The 18,793-nt window shown below is 36.9% G+C and overlaps 1 protein-coding gene across 1 annotated transcript; it reads left to right on the top strand.

Annotated features, from left to right (window-relative positions):
- The first annotated feature begins 3,374 nt into the window (after positions 1–3,374).
- LOC103058911 (uricase-like) lies at positions 3,375–18,700 on the top strand. The gene is made up of 8 exons (XM_088153382.1): positions 3,375–4,440; positions 10,139–10,351; positions 11,654–11,770; positions 12,022–12,100; positions 15,019–15,208; positions 16,564–16,687; positions 17,920–18,003; positions 18,557–18,700. The coding sequence occupies exons 1-8, from the start codon at positions 4,399–4,401 to the stop codon at positions 18,698–18,700; spliced, it is 993 nt and encodes a 330-aa protein (XP_088009508.1). The 5' UTR covers positions 3,375–4,398.
- Positions 18,701–18,793: the final 93 nt, after the last annotated feature.

Genomic DNA, 18,793 nt, shown 5'->3' on the forward strand with positions numbered 1-18,793 from the left:
TCCAGTAAGATGCCATAGTAGAAAACCAATATGATTTAGAGACAAGGGCAGAGGCACAAAGAAATCCCAGGTTAATTTATTTCTTTATGTCAGCCTTCTCCAACCTTGACACCTTCTGGGTGTGTAAATATTAACACTCAGAAGTTTCAGCAATGGATATACTACATGGGAAATTATGAAGGTTGAAGTTTACGTATTTAGAAGATGCCCAGATCTGGGAAGTCTGCATGATATGTTGACTTTTCTTCAAGATGCTCCATATGACATACTTTATTTCTTCCCTTTTTAGGTTTATAACAGCCCAGTGAAATTAGTTTGACCCACCTGGTTATAATGGAGCACTTTTCATTGAATCAGCATCTACTGTCAACAGAAAATGCATACTCTTGACATTCTTAGATATCATAATCTAAAAAACATATAGAATATGAATCAACAATTTCCCAACAGATTGAGAAATCCCAGAAAGAAAACAAAAGGAAACAAAAGCTTTGCCCACAAACAAGTAACTAGCATTGGTCTGGATCTGTGATGCTGTCTTGTTCATCCACATACTGTACGTTGCTAATTGGTGCTACAGAGTGGTCTACTTACATGAGTGAACCAGCTTAGTGTCTCTTATTCATCCAGTATTTTTGCACCACAAAATGATGTGTACATTTTTGTATCCTCAAGCATGCATTTAAATAAGATCTTATAGAACCCCTTAAAAGACAGTGCTGAAGGGCCACAGATGACAAAGGCTGTGGACCTATCATAAGAGAAATTAAAGTCAAATTGTATTCGAGATTAATTTTACATCCCATGTTTTTTTAAGTCTCCATTGTGATACAGTTGGATCATATGCTGCAATGGGCATTTGCATTTATAAATTTTAATTTGTTGGTTGAATGTGCATTTTAATAATTACAGAGGTGTTGTGTTGGCAGGTTTTGCACCTGGTGTTCTAGTAATAGCATATACTAGACTAGATGACTGTTTCCTCCTTGAAAAATTAGCTCTGGGAGCTTCCAGACTGTTGTTCCTGGAAATCATCATCATCATCATCATATCTGGTGAAAGGAAAGCAGAGAAATAACCTGGTCAATTAATAACTTGGTGAATTTCTCTGGCCTTTAGTAGACCCACCCTTTGATGCTAAGTTGGGCATTTTGGGATAGCATCAACATAATTAAAGAGTGAACCAATTGTGACCTTGCACTTGTTCCTAGTTAAAGCTAGTAAGGAGTCTCCTCTCCCATTTCTGTGGCTATTATAAAATCAGTAGCATTGCTCTCAGCTGAGTAAAGGGTTAGTGCTGGTTTCAGCCTTTTATTAGCAGTACAGTAACAGCAATTTGGGCTGTCAAACCCCTCTGTGATCACATTTCTCTGCATTTGTGATGAAGGGGCCTTCATCACAATGAATGAAACCTTGTTTAGTATTACAATGCAAAAAATTCTGTTAGTTGTAAATATAAACACAATTGGTTTCATATGCAGGTCATTAAACAAATGACTAACATACATTTATGTTCATATTTATTCTTAATGCAATTAACAAAAGGTAACTATGCCTTCTGATATGACTGTTGTCAGTTTTATGCCATGTCTCAAAATGTAATGGTATGTGGGAATGAACTTGGGTGACAAGGAGAAGAGATGCAGTTAAGCGAATGGTCAGATAAAAGGCAACTTAGCTTAAATGTGGGCAGGGAAAATGCCTCAGAAGGGACCCTCCCTAGTTTCTTCGGCTGTAAAAGGGACAGGGGAGACAGATGTACCTTCAGACATGCAAGATTCTATTAATGTAACCTTACAATAAAATAGAACTAGCTCATCTGGCTGTGTTTCCTATCTGGTCTACCTTGTTCTTATTCTACCACTAATTTTTGCTGTTTTAGTTTATTTATGTATCCTCTATTTCAGTTTTCTCAACCTTGGTAACTTTAAGATGTGTGGACTTCAACTCCCAGAATTCTCCAGCCAGCCACCTATGCAACTATAGAATTCTAAAGAAGTTTGTATAATAGGTTATGCTTTCTTTCTCTGTGGTTTTCCATTTCATAGAAAACATCTTCCACACAATAGGGAAACCAACAGAGGCAAATATGTGTAGCTCAGGGTTGACCTGTGGAGTCCTTGGGGTTCTCTGAGCTTGGTTCTTTTCTTGCAAACATTTCATTACCCAGCTAGGTAACATCTTCAGTGCTAAAATGGGATGGGGTTTGCTCTCTGTTTATATACTGTGGCCTGCCTTGCCAGTGCTGGTGGGGGTTTTATTTTGTACCTCTGGGAGTTCCTTGATTAGGGTATTGTTTACTGCTTGATTGTGTGCCTGGTGGTAATTTCTGCTTATCTGGGTGATGATTGCTGGTGAGGAGATGTTCTGGTCTTTTGTTTTCTTTTATATTGTCTCTTTTGAATAGTGTGTAGATGCTGTTTATCTCTATGTGTCTGTTGATTGCTGCCTGGTCTGAATACCAAGCTCAAGAATTCCCTTGCATTTTTGGATTTAGCTTGGTTTAAAATGCTGACAGTTTCCCAGTTAAAACTATGGTTAAGTCTGTCCATGTGTTGTGAGATTAAGGAGTTTTCATCATGTCTTCTGACTGACCAACTAGCAGTCAAAAGAAAAATCTAAATCAAATCAATATTTGGTGTGACTACCTTTCGCTTCAAACCAGCATCAATTTTTACACTTGCACACTTTGTACACTTGCCCAAAGTCAGGGATCTTGTAGGATTAGAGTCAGGTGTATGATTAACCAATTATACCAAGCAGGTGCTAATGATCATTAATTTCATATGTAGGTTGAAACACAGTCATTAACTGAAACAGAAACAGCTGTGTAGGAGGCTTAAAACTGAGTGAGGAACAGCCAAACTCTGCTGCTAAGGTGAGGTTGTGGAAGACAGTTTCAGGTCATACACCATGGCAAGACTGAGCACAGCAACAAGGTCTCTCCCAGGCAAAAATTTCAAAGCAGATGGGGGTTTCAAGATGTGCTGTTCAAGCTCTTTTGAAGAAGCACAAAGAAACAGGCAATGTTGAGGACCGTAGATGCAGTGGTCGGTCAAGGAAACTTAATGTAGCAGATGGAAGACACATCATGTTCACTTCCTTTCAACATTGGAAGATGTCCAGCAGTGCCATCAGCACAGAACTGGTGGAAACCAGTGGGACCCAGGTTCACCCATCTACTGTCCGGAGAAGTCTGGCCAGAAGTGATCTTCATGGAAGAATTGCGGCCAAAAAGCCATACCTCCAATGTGGAAACAAGGCTAAGCAACTCAACTATGCACAAAAACATGGGAACTGGGGTGCAAAAAAATGGCAGCAGGTGCTCTGGACTGATGAGTCAAAGTTTGAAATATTTGGCTGTAGCAGGGAGGGCGGAGCTGGCGTCGCGGCGATACGGCGGGCGATCCTGGGCTCCCAGGATGGCAGCCGATATCTCCTCTCCCGGACGGTCCCGATGGACCTAAGCCGTCCCGTAGAGATGGCGAACGCAAAGGGCGCGTCCCGCGGATCTCAGGGACGCCGCAAGTCCCAGATCGATCCGGGGAGAAGCTCTTGAAGCCGGCGGAGGAGAGGCAGCCAAAAATGGCTGCGAAAGCCGGGACAGCTCCAAAGGAAGATGGAAGAGAAGGGTGTCAACTGGGTGAGATGGACTTTTACTATTCAACTATTCTTAGAGAACACCTTAAGTAACTTAAAGAGATTTTTAAAAGTGAAGAAAAGTGGATTAAGCGGCGAGATTGAACCCTATTAAAAAAAAGAAGGGGGAGAAAATTTTTATTTTCAACTTTCCCTTTTTAGTGGAATTGACAAGATGTTTTTCTTTTAAAAAAATATATTTTTAACTGGATTGGCTTTCTCTTTTTAATACTCAATAACTCTTTATTTTAAGCCTTTTTTTTTACTAAGATTTCTTTATTGTTATAAGAAATTTATATCTTTTTGACTTTGAAATGGGGAAAGTGGAGTTAAGAGAAAGTAAATGAAAGAAAGTTGCACTGCCATTTAGAGGCGCGACTTAGTGCTTTTTTTTTTTCATTGTGACGCACGCTCAAAGACCCTGTGCTTTCTAAAAAGATAGTGGGATGTGCATGTTTATACAGGTGCCATCCGTAACTATAAACAAGAAAGTGGAGTTGAAAGCGACTTTGAAAACATTAAGATGGAAAGTTTGAGCCAGTCACAAGAGCCTTGATTAGTGGCAGTAGCTCTTTTTTCTGCTAGAAGCTCTGCTTTGCTCTCTATTCCCCCCCCAGATGGATTTTTTTTTTTAAAGAGGCTTAGCCTTTTCCTTCTTTTCCTTTTCTTTTTATTTTTCCTTCTTTTTTTTTTCTCTCCTTTTGCTTCTTTTTTTCTCTTATTTTTGGCAAGAACAAAGATAAAGGATCCTTTGATTCAATGAAGGTTTATCAAGATAATAGACTATACGAGAAACACAATGCAGAAAAAGATCTTTAAACTATTGAGGATGACTATAAAAAATTGGAAGAAGAGCTGCAGAAATTCTCAAAAAAAAAAAAAAGAAAAAGAAAAAGAAAAAAAGATATTAAAGCTAAAATGGACTTAATTAAACATAAAACGGGATCATTGGAAAAGGAAGAAATAGTACAAGAAATTAGAAACATTAAACGGAATTATTGTGAGGCCTATAAACTGAGAATTAAAAGGGTTAATCAACTGATAAATGAAGAGAGACAGATTTGTTCTTGGCACTGAGGGTGAGAAAAAGATTATACAAGATTATAATGGAAAATCGTACTAAGAGAATGTACAAAAAGAAGAAGTAAAACAATATTGAAAGAAACTATTGCAGATGTTTAAAGAGAAAATCAGGGGAATACAACAATGATGGAACTGACAGAAGCTTCCAAAAGCAGAATGTTCAAAAGGACACTTATTATTGCTTTCTCTTATCCAATAATATAGAAAAAAGGAATGAACAGCCAGATATTTTGGGATATTGAATGAAAAGGGTGAACTCAAAATTATGCAAGCGCTGGAATAAAGTATAAATCTGAGATATATAGTTAAAAATTGTATAACATGTAGTGAAATCTGGTTAGAACTGTAACTTGGTTAGAATTGTAATTGATACTGTAACTGATATTGGTTAGAATTGTAACTCTTAAGAATTGGAAAAATTAAAAAGTACTTATGCAGGAGGAAGTTATTCAAAATTATGGAATGTGCAGAGATGAGTTAAATTGAGATTTGAAATTAGAGTAAGAAGATAAGCAATTTTATATGACACGGGATTTGTTTTTATTAATGATTAGATGAGAAAATATAGAATAGATAGATGGAGATGTATTACTAATCCTATTGAAAGTTAAAATTTTTTGTAATATATGATTTTATAGATTAGCTATGAATGATTAATAATTGTTAATTGATAAGTATACAAGTATACTTTTGAATAGATGATATGAGAATTTAAGATTATGAAAGGGGCACCAACGAGTTTAACTGGTTGACACACGGTATAAAATGGAAGATGCTTTTTTATGCCTTTTTATGTTTTTGTTTGTTCATGTTTGTTTTGTGTTTGTTGTGAAAATAAAAAAAACATTATAAAAAAAAAAAAAGAAATATTTGGCTGTAGCAGGAGGCAGTTTGTTCACCGAAGGGCTGGAGGGTGGTACAATAATGAGTGTCTGCAGGCAACAGTGAAGTATGGTGGAGGTTCCTTGCGGGTTTGGGGCTGCATTTCTGCAAATGGAGTTGGAGATTTGGTCAGGATCAATGGTGTCCTCAATGCTGAGAAATACAGGCAGATCCTTATCCATCATGCCATACCATTAGGGAGGCATGCGATTGGCTCTAGATTTATTCTGCAGCAGGACAATGACCCCAAATGTACAGCCAATGTCATTCAAAACTATCTTCAGCGCAAAGAAGAACAAGGAGTCCTGGAAGTGATGATTTGGCCCCCACAGAGCCCTGATCTTAATGTCATCGAGTCTGTCTGGGATTACATGAAGAGACAGAAGGATTTGAGGCAGCCTACATCCACAGGAGATCTGTGGTTAGTTCTCCAAGATGTTTGGAACCACCTATCTGCCACATTCCTTCAAAAACTGTGTGCAAGTGTACCTAGAAGAATTGATGCTGTTTTGAAGGCAAAGGGTAGTCACACCAAATATTGATTTGTTTTGGGTTTTTCTTCTGTTTGCTCACTTTGCATTTTGTAAATTGATAAACATAAACAATTACAGTATATATTTTTGAAAGCATTCTTACTTTACAGCATTTTTTCACACCTGCCTAAAACTTTTGCACAGTATTATAGATGAGGCAATATGTCATTTTCATACACAAACCAGTACAGCAAGAGATGATTTTATTCCAGAGTCTTTTATGTGTACAACCAGAACTTTCTGGGAAACTCAGGAGAGGTATAAAACTTTAAAACAGATTCTTTATGTCACCTTTTTTACAAGTTGAAAAACTACCCTAATAAATGTGCTGATCATATAAATTAATCAACCACTAGCTATGGGCACTTTGGTAGTCAAGGTACAATTATATTAAAATTGGGCAATAATATGAGCTAACAGAAATGCTGAATAATAATGGTGCTGTACCTATGGAATGGGAAGGAAAGATGCAAACAAATGATAAGGCAGACATTTAGTTTCTCTCATCCATAAGCTTACTAATGGGTTCCAGAGTTGCCCAATACATTTATCAGAAGCAATCAGAATACGACAACATAAAGTGCAAGGTTTTTGCTTTTCAAGAACTCTTGATTGAAATAAATGATACAGAAGAGGAACGAGGGGGAAGGAAACTCTCTTCAAATGAGGTTTGAATCTTCTGCACTCACTCTCAGATTCAGGATGGAGTTGTAGGGTAGAAGGCACTGGGTTATCGGTAGGATTCTGAGCGAAAGAAGCCAACACAAACACAATGTCAAGTTCTTACCTGATTCTGCTTCTAGCCTTAACAAAGCACTTTTAGGATAAGATGAGAGAGAGAAATATGACCATCTTGATATTACTACAGTTAAGATTAGTAACGGCACAGCTGTTTAGCTTTTAAAATGAAATATCAGAGTACATTGTTTTACTCTCCTCAACTTCTCTAGGCAGTGAGAAGTTCCAGATTTAACCTCCTTTGGAAAGAGGTCATCTGAGGCCTGTGTGACATTTTATTTGCATTCATTTGGCAAGATGCAGGGTGGGCATAAGCCACAGCCTTACACTCCTATGCATTATTAAATTCAGTGATACACAACAGATCTCCAGAGAATGGCTGGGCACAAAACATTCACGGGATCTTACTCAAAGGTTGCTGCATTGGTATCTTACTGGAAAATTGCAGCCTGTTCTAATTACTTTTACAGACTTATAGAATATATTATGGGGAAGGTGAGAGGACACCCCCTCACCCCTGCATTCAGTAGCTTTCAGGAAGGTTCCATTTATAGCAGGCAATCAGCAGAAACTTCCCTTTGAAACCATTACTTGTGAGTTTATTCTTGATTTGCTCCTGTAGGCATGCTTCTGGTTCTGGTACCCCTCTCCTCCCGTCTTACAACTTTATATAAACTATGAATTTTCAGAATTAGTGCAATGAAAGTATGAACAGATATAATAGTGAAACAAACCAAGTTGCTTGAAAATGTTTTTTTCCCCCTATTGTAGGCATGTCTTTCCCTAAATTGAGACTGCAACATCCAGCCCCCCTTCCCCACCCCCCCAGAATAGCATGCTGGCTAGAAGATTGTAGATTATAGCCCAACACATCTGATAGGTGCTTGGATGGAGAAAGCTATCTTAGAAGAAGTTCTCTCTAGAACTCAGCCCTTTTTAAATGATAAGCATTTAAATGATAAACATTTTAATATTTCTAGATGGTTTATCATCTAGAAATTAGAAAATCAATTTCATACGAGAGTAAAGCATTTGCAGGTAACTGATACAGGTATTTCTCATTGTAATGGTATGTGGGAATGACTTTGGGAGACAGGGCGAAGAGATGCAGCCAAGGGAATGGTCAGATAAAAGGCAGCTGAGCCCACAACAGGAATGTGGATGGGGCAAGTGGCTCAGAAGAGACCCTCCCTAGTTTCTTGGACTGTAAAAGTGAGGGGGGAGGGAGGTACTTGCAAGATTCTGTTAATGTAACCTTACAATAAAGTAGAATTAGCTTATCTGGCTGTGTTTCCTGTCTGCTCTACCTCGCAAGCAAATTTAATGTGATTTACTTATTTTTCGGTTAATCCTATCTTGGAGACTCAGATGCGTTTATATTTAATATCTTCATCCTTCCAATTCACCAAGACACCAAATAAGTTAATAAAGGATCTCGCCTGAGTAAATATAGCAAGTTCAAAACTTCAAAGGAACTTTGTGATTTGTACGAAAGTACAAAACTGAAGAAATTTTCATTTGATAAAACGAATTATGAATGTTAAAAGCATACTTTGTAGAAATCCCCCTTTGATGTAATTTCTTTTGGAAAGAACTAACTTTTGCAGAATCATGGTGGAAAGAAAGACAGGACTTCTCCACTCTGGGGTAGAGATTGATGTTTTATGTCACTCCTCAGCAGTTGACGCTACATTAAAAGGACCAATGTTATTTTTATGGTGGTCGCATACAGTCAACTGAGCATATTAGAAGGCATCTATTTTTGCATAATATAGCAATATGAACTGTGTAAAAGTCAGATGCTGCAAGAAAAAAGTAATTAATATATTCAAGAAACAATACTGGCAATAGACCAGATATTGAACTTCCAACAAACATCTGTAAACATCATTTAATAGCCTGAACTACTGTTTTCCAAAGAAACAATATAGATTTGTTCAGGAGTTTCACTACCATCACAACAATGGAGGAGCTCTCTAGGCAGGAGATATTAAGAGGCAAAGAGCAATAGCAAATTGAGGACAAATCTATGTGGCCAGGTGGCTTACCATTATCCCTCTAAATTAATAGCTGGCCTCAGCTGCAACAGAAGATGCTGTCTAATGACATGTGCTTTGCTTCAGCTGTCTAATCTGGTTAAGTGCTGTATATAAGCTCCATCTTATCCTTTGTCACCAGCAGCAAATTACCCTGGCCCTCTCCTTTCAATGGCTTATGTAATTCTAGCTGCACGAGAGGAAGAGTCTGTTCTCCATCCACAGCCTCTGCATGTGTCTTGGAAGAGGGTTTAACACGGGGTGTGGCACCTGTGTGTTTCGAACAGGCTTCCCACCATCTCTTCCACTACAGTTTGTGAATAGGACTGACTGGAAGGATGAGAGACAGGGGAGATGGCCAAGGAGCCCAGGGCAGCTTCCTTGCCCGAGCACTGGTAGAACTTAAGTACTGAATGCACACATTGAACCTTTGTAAGGAAGATGGGTACAAACTAAACCATTTTCCTGCATCCTGAACCTGCCTAGCTGAAGGGGTAGAGAAAAGACATCTACATGGCCCCTTCTTGCCTGCCTTCAGGCATTCCTTAAAAACCTGGGTTTTTCCTCAGGCCTTGGGTTAAATGGATGGATAGGTCACGTGAGTTGGTGGCGGATATGGATAGATGGCATTGTTTTCTTGTTGTTATTTAATGCATATTTGTTCTATGTACGATACTGTTGTTGTTTTAATTTTGTGAAGCTGCCCAGAGTTGGGCAGCCTAGAAATTCAAATAAACAAAGAAATAAATAAGACTGAAAATGTGAGTCAGTTCTGGCAGAGGGACAGAATACACTCAAGGGCGCGACTTAGTAGTATTATTTAGAGAAGGTGTTAAGTTACTGTTAATGCATATACAGTACTTGTTTGGAGGGAGAGGGAAGTCATCTTTTATATTTCTTTCTCTTTTTTCTTTTTTCTTTCTCTTTCTTTCCTTTCTTTCTTTTTGTTTGTAGGTCTTTTAGTTTTGTATTAGTGTGTGTGTGTGTGTGTGTATAAAATAAATTTTAATAAAAATATTATATATAAAAAAAGGGTGTGGTATGCTCAGATCCATCTTACACCTTGTGCATCCAAAATTTGAACAGTCTTGGTAAAATAAGACAATTCTAAACATATATGGGTACAAATTAGTTTGAACCAGCTTATGTCTCGTCTCTTTTAAGGCTAAGCTGTGTTGATTAAAAAGGTGGGTTTGTATGTGTGCGTTTTCTTTCTTGCAGCCTAAGGATGTACAATATGTGAATTCTGAATATGGAAAGAATGCCGTGAGAATCCTGTACGTTAGACGAGAAGGGAAGATACACTGCATTAAAGAACTGTCAATCTCTGTACACATAAGACTCAACACCGTGGATGAATACTTGAATGCTGACAACTCCAGAGTCATCCCCACAGACACCATAAAGAATACAATTGAAGCCTTGGCCAAATGCAATGGGGTATGTTGTAAAATCATTCATCTTATCTTATAGCTCGAAGTGGATTGCATTTCCTCTTTGTTGGTCATTTATTTATTTATGTATCACATTTATATAGCCGCCCACCTCACACAAAGTGACTCTGGGTGGCGTACAACAAAATATGCATTTATAGAATCAGTCTTCAGACAAAGCAACAAACAAAAGGATTTGGTGCTATGTAAAAAAAAAAAAAAAAAAAAGCAAGGCAAGACAGGGAGAGGAGAAAGATTTGAAATTAGGTTTGGAAGCGTTGTATGTTAACTTGTTTAGATTTTCTAAAAAGCAAGACAAAAGAACATACCTGTTTGTCTGATCTGCAGTCCCTATTACATGATTATATTATGTAAATATTACATATTACATAAAATTAAAATATTTTAATTTTAAAATAGCTTGTTACCAATATTCAGATGGAAGAGTATATTTTCAATTAACAATACAAAGTGTATTGTTATATTTACAAATAAATATATATGTACTTGAATAATATTTACGTTAGATAAGTGTATATGTAATTGTAACTGTTATAACAATATATTTTGGGTTTTTTTCTGTTGTCTTTTTCTCACCTTTTCGAAAGCACTTTTTATATGTTTCTTTTTTCTGAGAATGTATGTATCTGCATTATAATTATTTTTGTATTTTATTCCTTTTTTCCTGATATTATTTTAAAAGCAATAAAAATAAATTTAAAAAAAAACAGTACAAAATGTTCAGGTTTTGAATAATTTAAAATTCAGAGGGCAGCAGGATACAGGTGACAAACTAAGAGCGGTTGTCTTTTTTTATAATACAAGATCTGTATGAAATCCAGATAAACAAAAAGGAATGAAGTCAATTGAAGGGATAACTCAAGATTTAAAGTAACCATGGAGTTTTAGTTCTGTGAACTCAAGGGTTCATTGGCCTTTTTAAAAAAGCCTGTATAAATGTACTTTTAAAAAGTGTTAGGAATTTCAACAACAGTTTATAATAGGCAGTGGGTGGTCAGCTATTATAGTTCATATTTTGTGGATCTCATGCAAATATCTTGCTCAAGTCTGAGCAGAGCTTTTGATCCTTGTTGTAAATTGAGTGTGTGCCATGCTGTTTATTATGACAATCCTGGATCTCCTTGTGTATAACTGGTTCCATAAAGGGCATAATTTCTCATGAGCAGAGTTGGGCTGCCATATCCAGTTGATAAATCTTTAGTTCTGAACGATACTTAAGATACAATATTATTTCTCATCACTGATTTGAAGATGGAACCTGATCAAATCTAACGCCTTTTCTTTTTAGATCAGAACAATAGAGGAGTTTGGGCTTGATATCTGCAAACACTTCATTAAAACGTTTTGCCACGTGGTGTACTGCAATGCCTTTATCCAAGAGGTTCCATGGCAGCGCCTAGAAAAGGTACAATGAATACATTTGGGTCACTTTCTAGACAGGATACACAGTTCCCTGCACAAAAGTTGGGAAGCAATGAATGAAGGGACAATGAAAGGGAAGAAATATCAAATATAACAAGGGCAGAGAAAGGTTCAGTAGGACAGTAGCTTGGCAAGGAGAGCAGCGAGTCAGCTATTTTGTTTATTTTTATCAATTCAAAGTGTAAGATCAAATGGCTTTATTTGCAACTTCAATATGTCATCCTTATTTTCTAGGACTGTACTCCCCATGCCCATGCTTTTCTCTACAGCTCTGAAGGAATTCGATTTTGTGAAGTGGAACAGACTCAGGACAGTAAGGAAATCCTTTCGATTCCTTTAGTAGGAACATTAACCTCGTATTTGCAATGGTAGCTGTACACAGGCTTGAAAACAAGATAAATTCATTCATGTTATTCTTGAAGACCAGGTCTGAAATGCAAAAGCAAGTAACAAAGCAAACACAGACTTGTATCCTTTTCTCACCTATATGAATTCTGTTCTTCCATTCTCAGCAATGATAGCTTCCCTGGGTGACTTTGGGCTGCCCAACCTCCCCCATTGGGTTGCTGCTCTGGGAAACAGTTGGAAGAGATACTGCAATGTATGCTGCCTTGAGATGAGAAATCAGTCAATCAATCAAACAAAGTGTTATAACCCTGTATCTTGTTGTAAGGTCTACAAACCTTTTGGGAATACATAATATGGGATTTATCTAGTATGATAATTTTAATACATGATTTTAAAAATGTAATGTTTGTAATCTTTTAAAATATTATCTTAAACTATGAAATAACTTGGTTCTCAAAGATCAATAGGTCAGGGTATAAATGAATAGATAAACATATAAGTAAACTACATGTGGGCAACAGAATCCACAACAGGCTGGAGCCCCTTTTGGTGACAATTACTCTGCTCTGCTAATATTTGAGATCAGATCTGAACTAAATATCCGGATCAAATCAGAGTATGTTGAATAATCTTAATACTCCTCTACATCTTTATGACTTTGTGAGTTTCCTATAAAGAAGCTGGACCCTTTAAGATATATGATGTTGCATTTTTTAAATTAAAGTTTATGTATATGAAAACTAATACAAAACTATAAAAACCTACAGATAAAAAGAAAAAGAAAGAAAGAGAAAAGAGAAAGAAATGTAAAAGATGACTTCCCCCTCCCACCAAACAATTACAATATATGTATTAACAGTAACTTAACACCTTCTCTATTATTACTAAAACAAAAAACAAAAAAACCTCTTTATCCCCTTTCTCATCCCTAAACATTAACCAAATTATAAAAAATATTCAACAATCAATCTAATCAGCAAAAGGATTAAGCGTGCCAGTAATAATAAACTATATATTTTAAGCTTAAACAAATAGGTCAGTTTTGCATTTTAGCTTCTAAGTTTTTTCTGAGAAGTAAAACCTAAAAGATCTTTCCCCTGAAGCAATACAAAGGACCAGTAATAATTACATATGTGTTTTAAACTAAACCAAATAAATCACTTTTACAGGTATAAATCATCGTCTTACAGTCCTGGTCAGGAAAAGAAAATTCAATATTAACACTCCAAAATCAAAACATGGACAATTTAACCTTGATCTGAGAAGTCCACTTTGAATTCCTTTCTTTTTGAAAAGCTCAATCTTCAGTCTCTTCTCCAAATAAAACTCCAGATAACAATCTCTTATCATTCTCTTCCTATCTCTTTTCAGAAAAGGTTTCAGAGATTTGGTATTTCCCTTCTCTATGTCCAAAATCACTCTTCTGGTCCATTACAGCTTCTTTCTCCATATCATTCTCATAATCAAGCAACGTTGAGTCCATCTTCAGACCCACAGCATCTTTTTCCATTTCTTCCATGTCTCTCTTATAATCTGGCATTTCTTTAAAGTCCATTTTAGAATCCTTATTCACATCGTCTTCCACTGCTATTTTGTCCAGTAAAATCTTTTATTCTTCTACAACCTGTTAGCCCCAATTTTACAAATAGTTCCTGGACACACTGATTCCAAACACCTAAAAATTATTCTTTGGAAGAAGGATACTCCTCCATTATGTTAAAAGAGATACAGTATATTGTTAGTCTCTGTTCCTTCTGACCTTGAAAGCTCTGTCTTGTCTTGTTTATTTTCAGAAGCCAAACTTTCCCAGGGAAGATTTTCTTGCTATTAAATCCAAATTCACTAACTGTATTTTCTTAAACATTTAAAACATTCCTTTAAAAAGCTGTTTCAAATCCATCTAGCCTCTTAATTGTCCCCAATCAACATTCTTAATTCCCTTTCGCTGTTTCCAAATGTTAAAATATTTCTCTTTGATCTTTAAACTAACTTTGGTCTTCTTTCTCCCAGGATAGTAGGGAATTCTCCTGGTGTACAGCAACTTGTCTTTCAGGAGGGTTTTAACTGGCAAATAAATCACAAAAAGGTAGTTTATGATGTTAATTAAAAGAGGAAGTAAAGCAAATCTAACCTCAGTTTGAAGGCTGTGCACCATGGCTTGGGCTCAATGTTTCCCTTGACTCCCAGAGCACTCCACCCCCTAGAGATTGCTAAATTGCAATCTTTTCACAGGGAATCTTTGTAAGGGGTACCTGTGGGTGATCCTGTCAATCTCTTTTATCTAGAGACGATTCTGAAGATCTGGACTGAGGCCAACTTCTCTAATTGCTGTGGGTGTTGGCTCCACAAAGAATGGAGCCATGTTCAATCAGCCATTTCTTCTCCAGAAGCCCTGATGATGCATTAATGACATTTGTTTTGATCTAGCAGGGCTCTTCTTGAAAAATGGCAAAATCTGATCTGTTGGATCAAAGCGAAGCTATTTGTAAGGCCTCAGTTCCTACACAAATTAATCAAAATACACTTTTTAAATTAAAGTTTAATATGAAAACTAATACAAAACTAAAAAAACCTACAAATAAAAAGAAGCAGATTTCCTTATAAACTTATTTGGCCCCCAAACATACTTTATTAGAATTCATAATCAAGAATATACTACATTTTAAAAACATGAGTTCTCAATAATGTTCAATTTTTCAGGCAGCGATATAGAGGTGCAGTTCTATGCATGCTTAGATGGAAATAAATTTCACTGTGTTGTACTGTGCTGTGAATTGATTTGCAGATATTACTGCATCTTGAGGAAAAAGCTGTATATGTGACTGTGGGACTATCATCTCACTCTGGCCCATATTAAATTAATTTATCTTGTTCCCCTTCTAGGTGCTCCAATTGTTTTTTCTGGCATTAAGGACCTAAAACTTATGAAAACAACCCAATCTGGATTTCAGGGTTTCCTTAAAGAAAAATACACCACACTTCCAGAAAGGATAGATAGAGTGCTGTCGGTAGAAACACTCATCAAGTGGTGCTACGGTGAATGCTTAGATGGCCTTGATTACGACTGCATATGGTACAGTAAAAACTTCTATGTAGATTCCCCTATAACTAATGGGGCATGAAATTTCCTCACAGTGGAGGAAAGGGCTTACATACAATAGGACTAAAATCAGCAATAGATAAGAAGATCTCTTGCTAAGTGAGGTTTTGACCAAATTCCATATTTGAGAGTTCATTTTGACCCACATATAGACTTGACTTACTTTTCAAGAGTTTTACTTTTCCTTGTGGCTTGACTCTGGACTAATCAAAGATGATTTCATTTATTTCATTATTTTAATGAATTAACACATGTGGTCTGCAGTGGGCTTATCCTCAATAGTTGCAAAGGCACAGGCATTATGAAAATGATTCCCTGACCTTACCAGTTTTGAACTGAGTATAAATGTGCATTTTTTTGGTCTTTGCTGGTACACACTTTCATTCAGTCTGCACACTTGAAGCTTGGACTTCACAGTTCCTGAGCACTAAAAGATAAAGCTTGCAAATTTCACTCCCCTCTCTGCTCCCAGACATTGTATTGATCATTCCCTTTCTCCCAACCTCATAGTAATTTGGGAATCTGTTGTTTTTATTCCCATTTCTTTCAGAGTACTTTTTTTTCAGACTGTTGCACTCTCTGTGATTTCTACTAAAATCTGTATAGATTAGATAAGGTTTAGGATTATCCACAGTTCTAAGGTAAGGCACTATTCTAAAGTTGTTGGGTTTTTTAGTACATGAGGGTTGTACTCACTGTAAATATACCTACTTTTTTAAAAAGGTAAATGATAACATGACCATAAGGCGAAGTCTTCCAACCTTCCGCTATTATGTGTACATAAAAAGTGTGTGTACATGAAAAGTCTCTAAGAGGAGCATTGCACATTACTGAAATCTGACTGAAATTTCAGATGTAATGTAATGTACAGTATATAGGATCATCATCACCATCAACAATTTGTATGCCACCTAACTCCCAATGACTGTTATATTTTTATACTCCAGTTTATTTGGGGTGCTTCAACTAATTTTCCATCAAGGGTTTGTTTAGCTCTCTGGCTGTTTGGCTTCAACAATGGTGCAGTATAACAAGCTTCCCAGGCAGTCACAGAGTCCCACTTGTGGCTGGGTGTGATTATGTAGAGTGTCTGGGACTCTTAGGCACATCTACATTGCCATCTCTTGATTTCCTCGGGATGAAAATTATATCAGTCAAGCTTACATGTCCAACACACAAAGCTGAGCAGAAGGACAGAGCATCTAGTGAAAAACCACTAATGCCCATGTGTATGTTTTATATATATATATTTATATATATAAATAAAGTGTAGATTTTATCCATTGCAGTTTGATTCTAAATGTTATCCATTATTTTCAACTTTAAAGGAGAACTGCCCATGAAAGTGTCCTTGATGCTTTTGCGGGGCCACCAGAAACAGGCCATTACTCACCATCTTACCAGAAGACAGTCAACTGCATTCAGACATTCATTCTGGAAAGAATTCCACAGGCCAGTAGCTTTATCTCACTTGAGGCTTTCAGTGTGATTTATGTTATTAGCGTTTTTAGAAAATGGAGGCTTATTTCCAAAGATATACTGACAATACTGTATCTTAAGATGAATCAGACGATTGAGGTATGGAGCCCATTCATTTTTTTTTAATGGTTCCCCCATGGACAAAGGCAAAGATATTTCTCACCCTTGCTATTTCAAGGTCAAATATACTTTATGGTATGTTTGGCCTTGATCATAGCAACCAAAACAAAAGCAACAATAACGAAAAAGTCAACTAAATAAAAAAAAGTATGGAACAAATACTACCTGTACCTGAAAGAAAGACCATTTTCCCCCATCTACTTTATAGTGGAAGGAGCTTCATCTTAGACTGACTGAGAATAAAGTAATAGTAGCTGAGGTTTTTCTATTTAATCTTCTCTTTTGGTGAGATTGTCTTAAATTCAAGATCACTTTTCTTTTGGTTAAATGCCATAAATTAAATCACTCTGCTATAATCCCACTCCATAACAACTAGGGAATCACAAATATGGATGGTATTGCCATGCAAACACAGAACATTTTATTGTACATATCTCAAATAATGCTATTTCAGTATGAAAACAGATTCTACCTACTGAAAAGTTGGCAAGGTTAAAGTCAGATGTATTTGCCTATTTTACAAATGGAATTATGGTCCCTGAAAAGACCCTACTGCTGGTAACTGACAGCCTAAATTCTGAATAAAGTTTACCTGGAGAAGGATATCAGATGGGCCAGTGTGGTGCAGTAGTCAGTAGATCAGTTTTCTCAACCTAGGCAACTTTAAGATGTGTGGACTTCAACTCCCAGAATTCCCTGGCCAGCAAGCTTGGCTGGGGAATTCTGGGAGTTGAAGTCCACACATCTTACATTTGCCAAGGTTGACAAACAGTGCACTAGATGCTGGACTAGGGCAGTGGAAACGCATGTTCAATTCCCCCCTCAGCTATGAAAACTCATTGGATGTCTATGAGCTAGTCTCAGCTCAGCTTTCTTCCCAGAGGTATGGGGAATAAAATGGAGAACCCCCTGCAATCTTTCTTGAGTTCCTGAAGGAATGGCAGGATATAAATCTAACTAATAAAATAAAATACTTCAGATAATTCAAGACATTGTCCAACACAATAAATGCCAGGCAATCAGTCTACTTTACTGAGTTTATCTGTTATTGTTAGATTGTCATAATGGTATTTTTGTATTTTCAGATTGAAGAGGTAGAAGTGATCTTGTCTAACATCCACTATTCAGTGACAAATTTAGAAAAACTGGGATTAAGCAATGACAAGGAGGTGACAATTACTTTTTCTTTATTATTGTGGATTGTACACTGGGAAGACTGGGATCATTTAATAGAAATTTACATATTTTGGGTCACTTAGCCTCTAAAACAAAACAAACAAAATGTCATCCCCACATTTAGACCTTTCTGATGCCAAGGATTCCTGACATTGGAAGAAGCCAATCATGGAGACTAGTGGGAAAGTGGGGGAACTCCTCCTTAAGGTCTGAATTTATGGGAATAAACCTGACCAATCTTGTAGCCAATGGAAGATTATCCCAGAGACTCCTGGTTCCATCTATTGCGTTGGGCTTATTCCACCAGCTACCTGGCCTGACTAAATATTAAAAACTATTATTATTCAATCAAGTACAGCACTGACATTTTGATTTATAATCTAACCCTTTCTGAATTGCTGGAGTCATCGAGGAGGTGAAATTAACTGTATAGACCAGTTAAATCTTTTGTCTGACCATGCAGGAAGAAACATGGTTCTCTTACGATAATCATGGGCGTTTAGGCTGGAGACCAATCATTCATATATATGCATCTTTCCTTTACAGATTTTTACACCTCAGGAGACACCCTTTGGTGCTTGCGCATCTACCCTGCGTAGGAAGGACTGTTCAAAAAAACTGCGTAATATGCCAGTAGACTGCAAACCCCGTTGCTCTTTTGGATGGAAGATTGGCCGTGGATTACACTGAAGATCTAGTTCCTTTCCTAGAATATCATATTACACAAAACTGAAATCAAACCAGCAGACATTATGTACTCCATGCTTTTCTCCGTATAAAGAT

Source organism: Python bivittatus, unplaced genomic scaffold, assembly GCF_059951505.1.
Source record: "Python bivittatus isolate LINGU-HERP-01145 unplaced genomic scaffold, Pbiv_v1 ctg000700_np1212, whole genome shotgun sequence".
In the NCBI taxonomy this organism is placed as follows: domain Eukaryota; kingdom Metazoa; phylum Chordata; class Lepidosauria; order Squamata; family Pythonidae; genus Python; species Python bivittatus.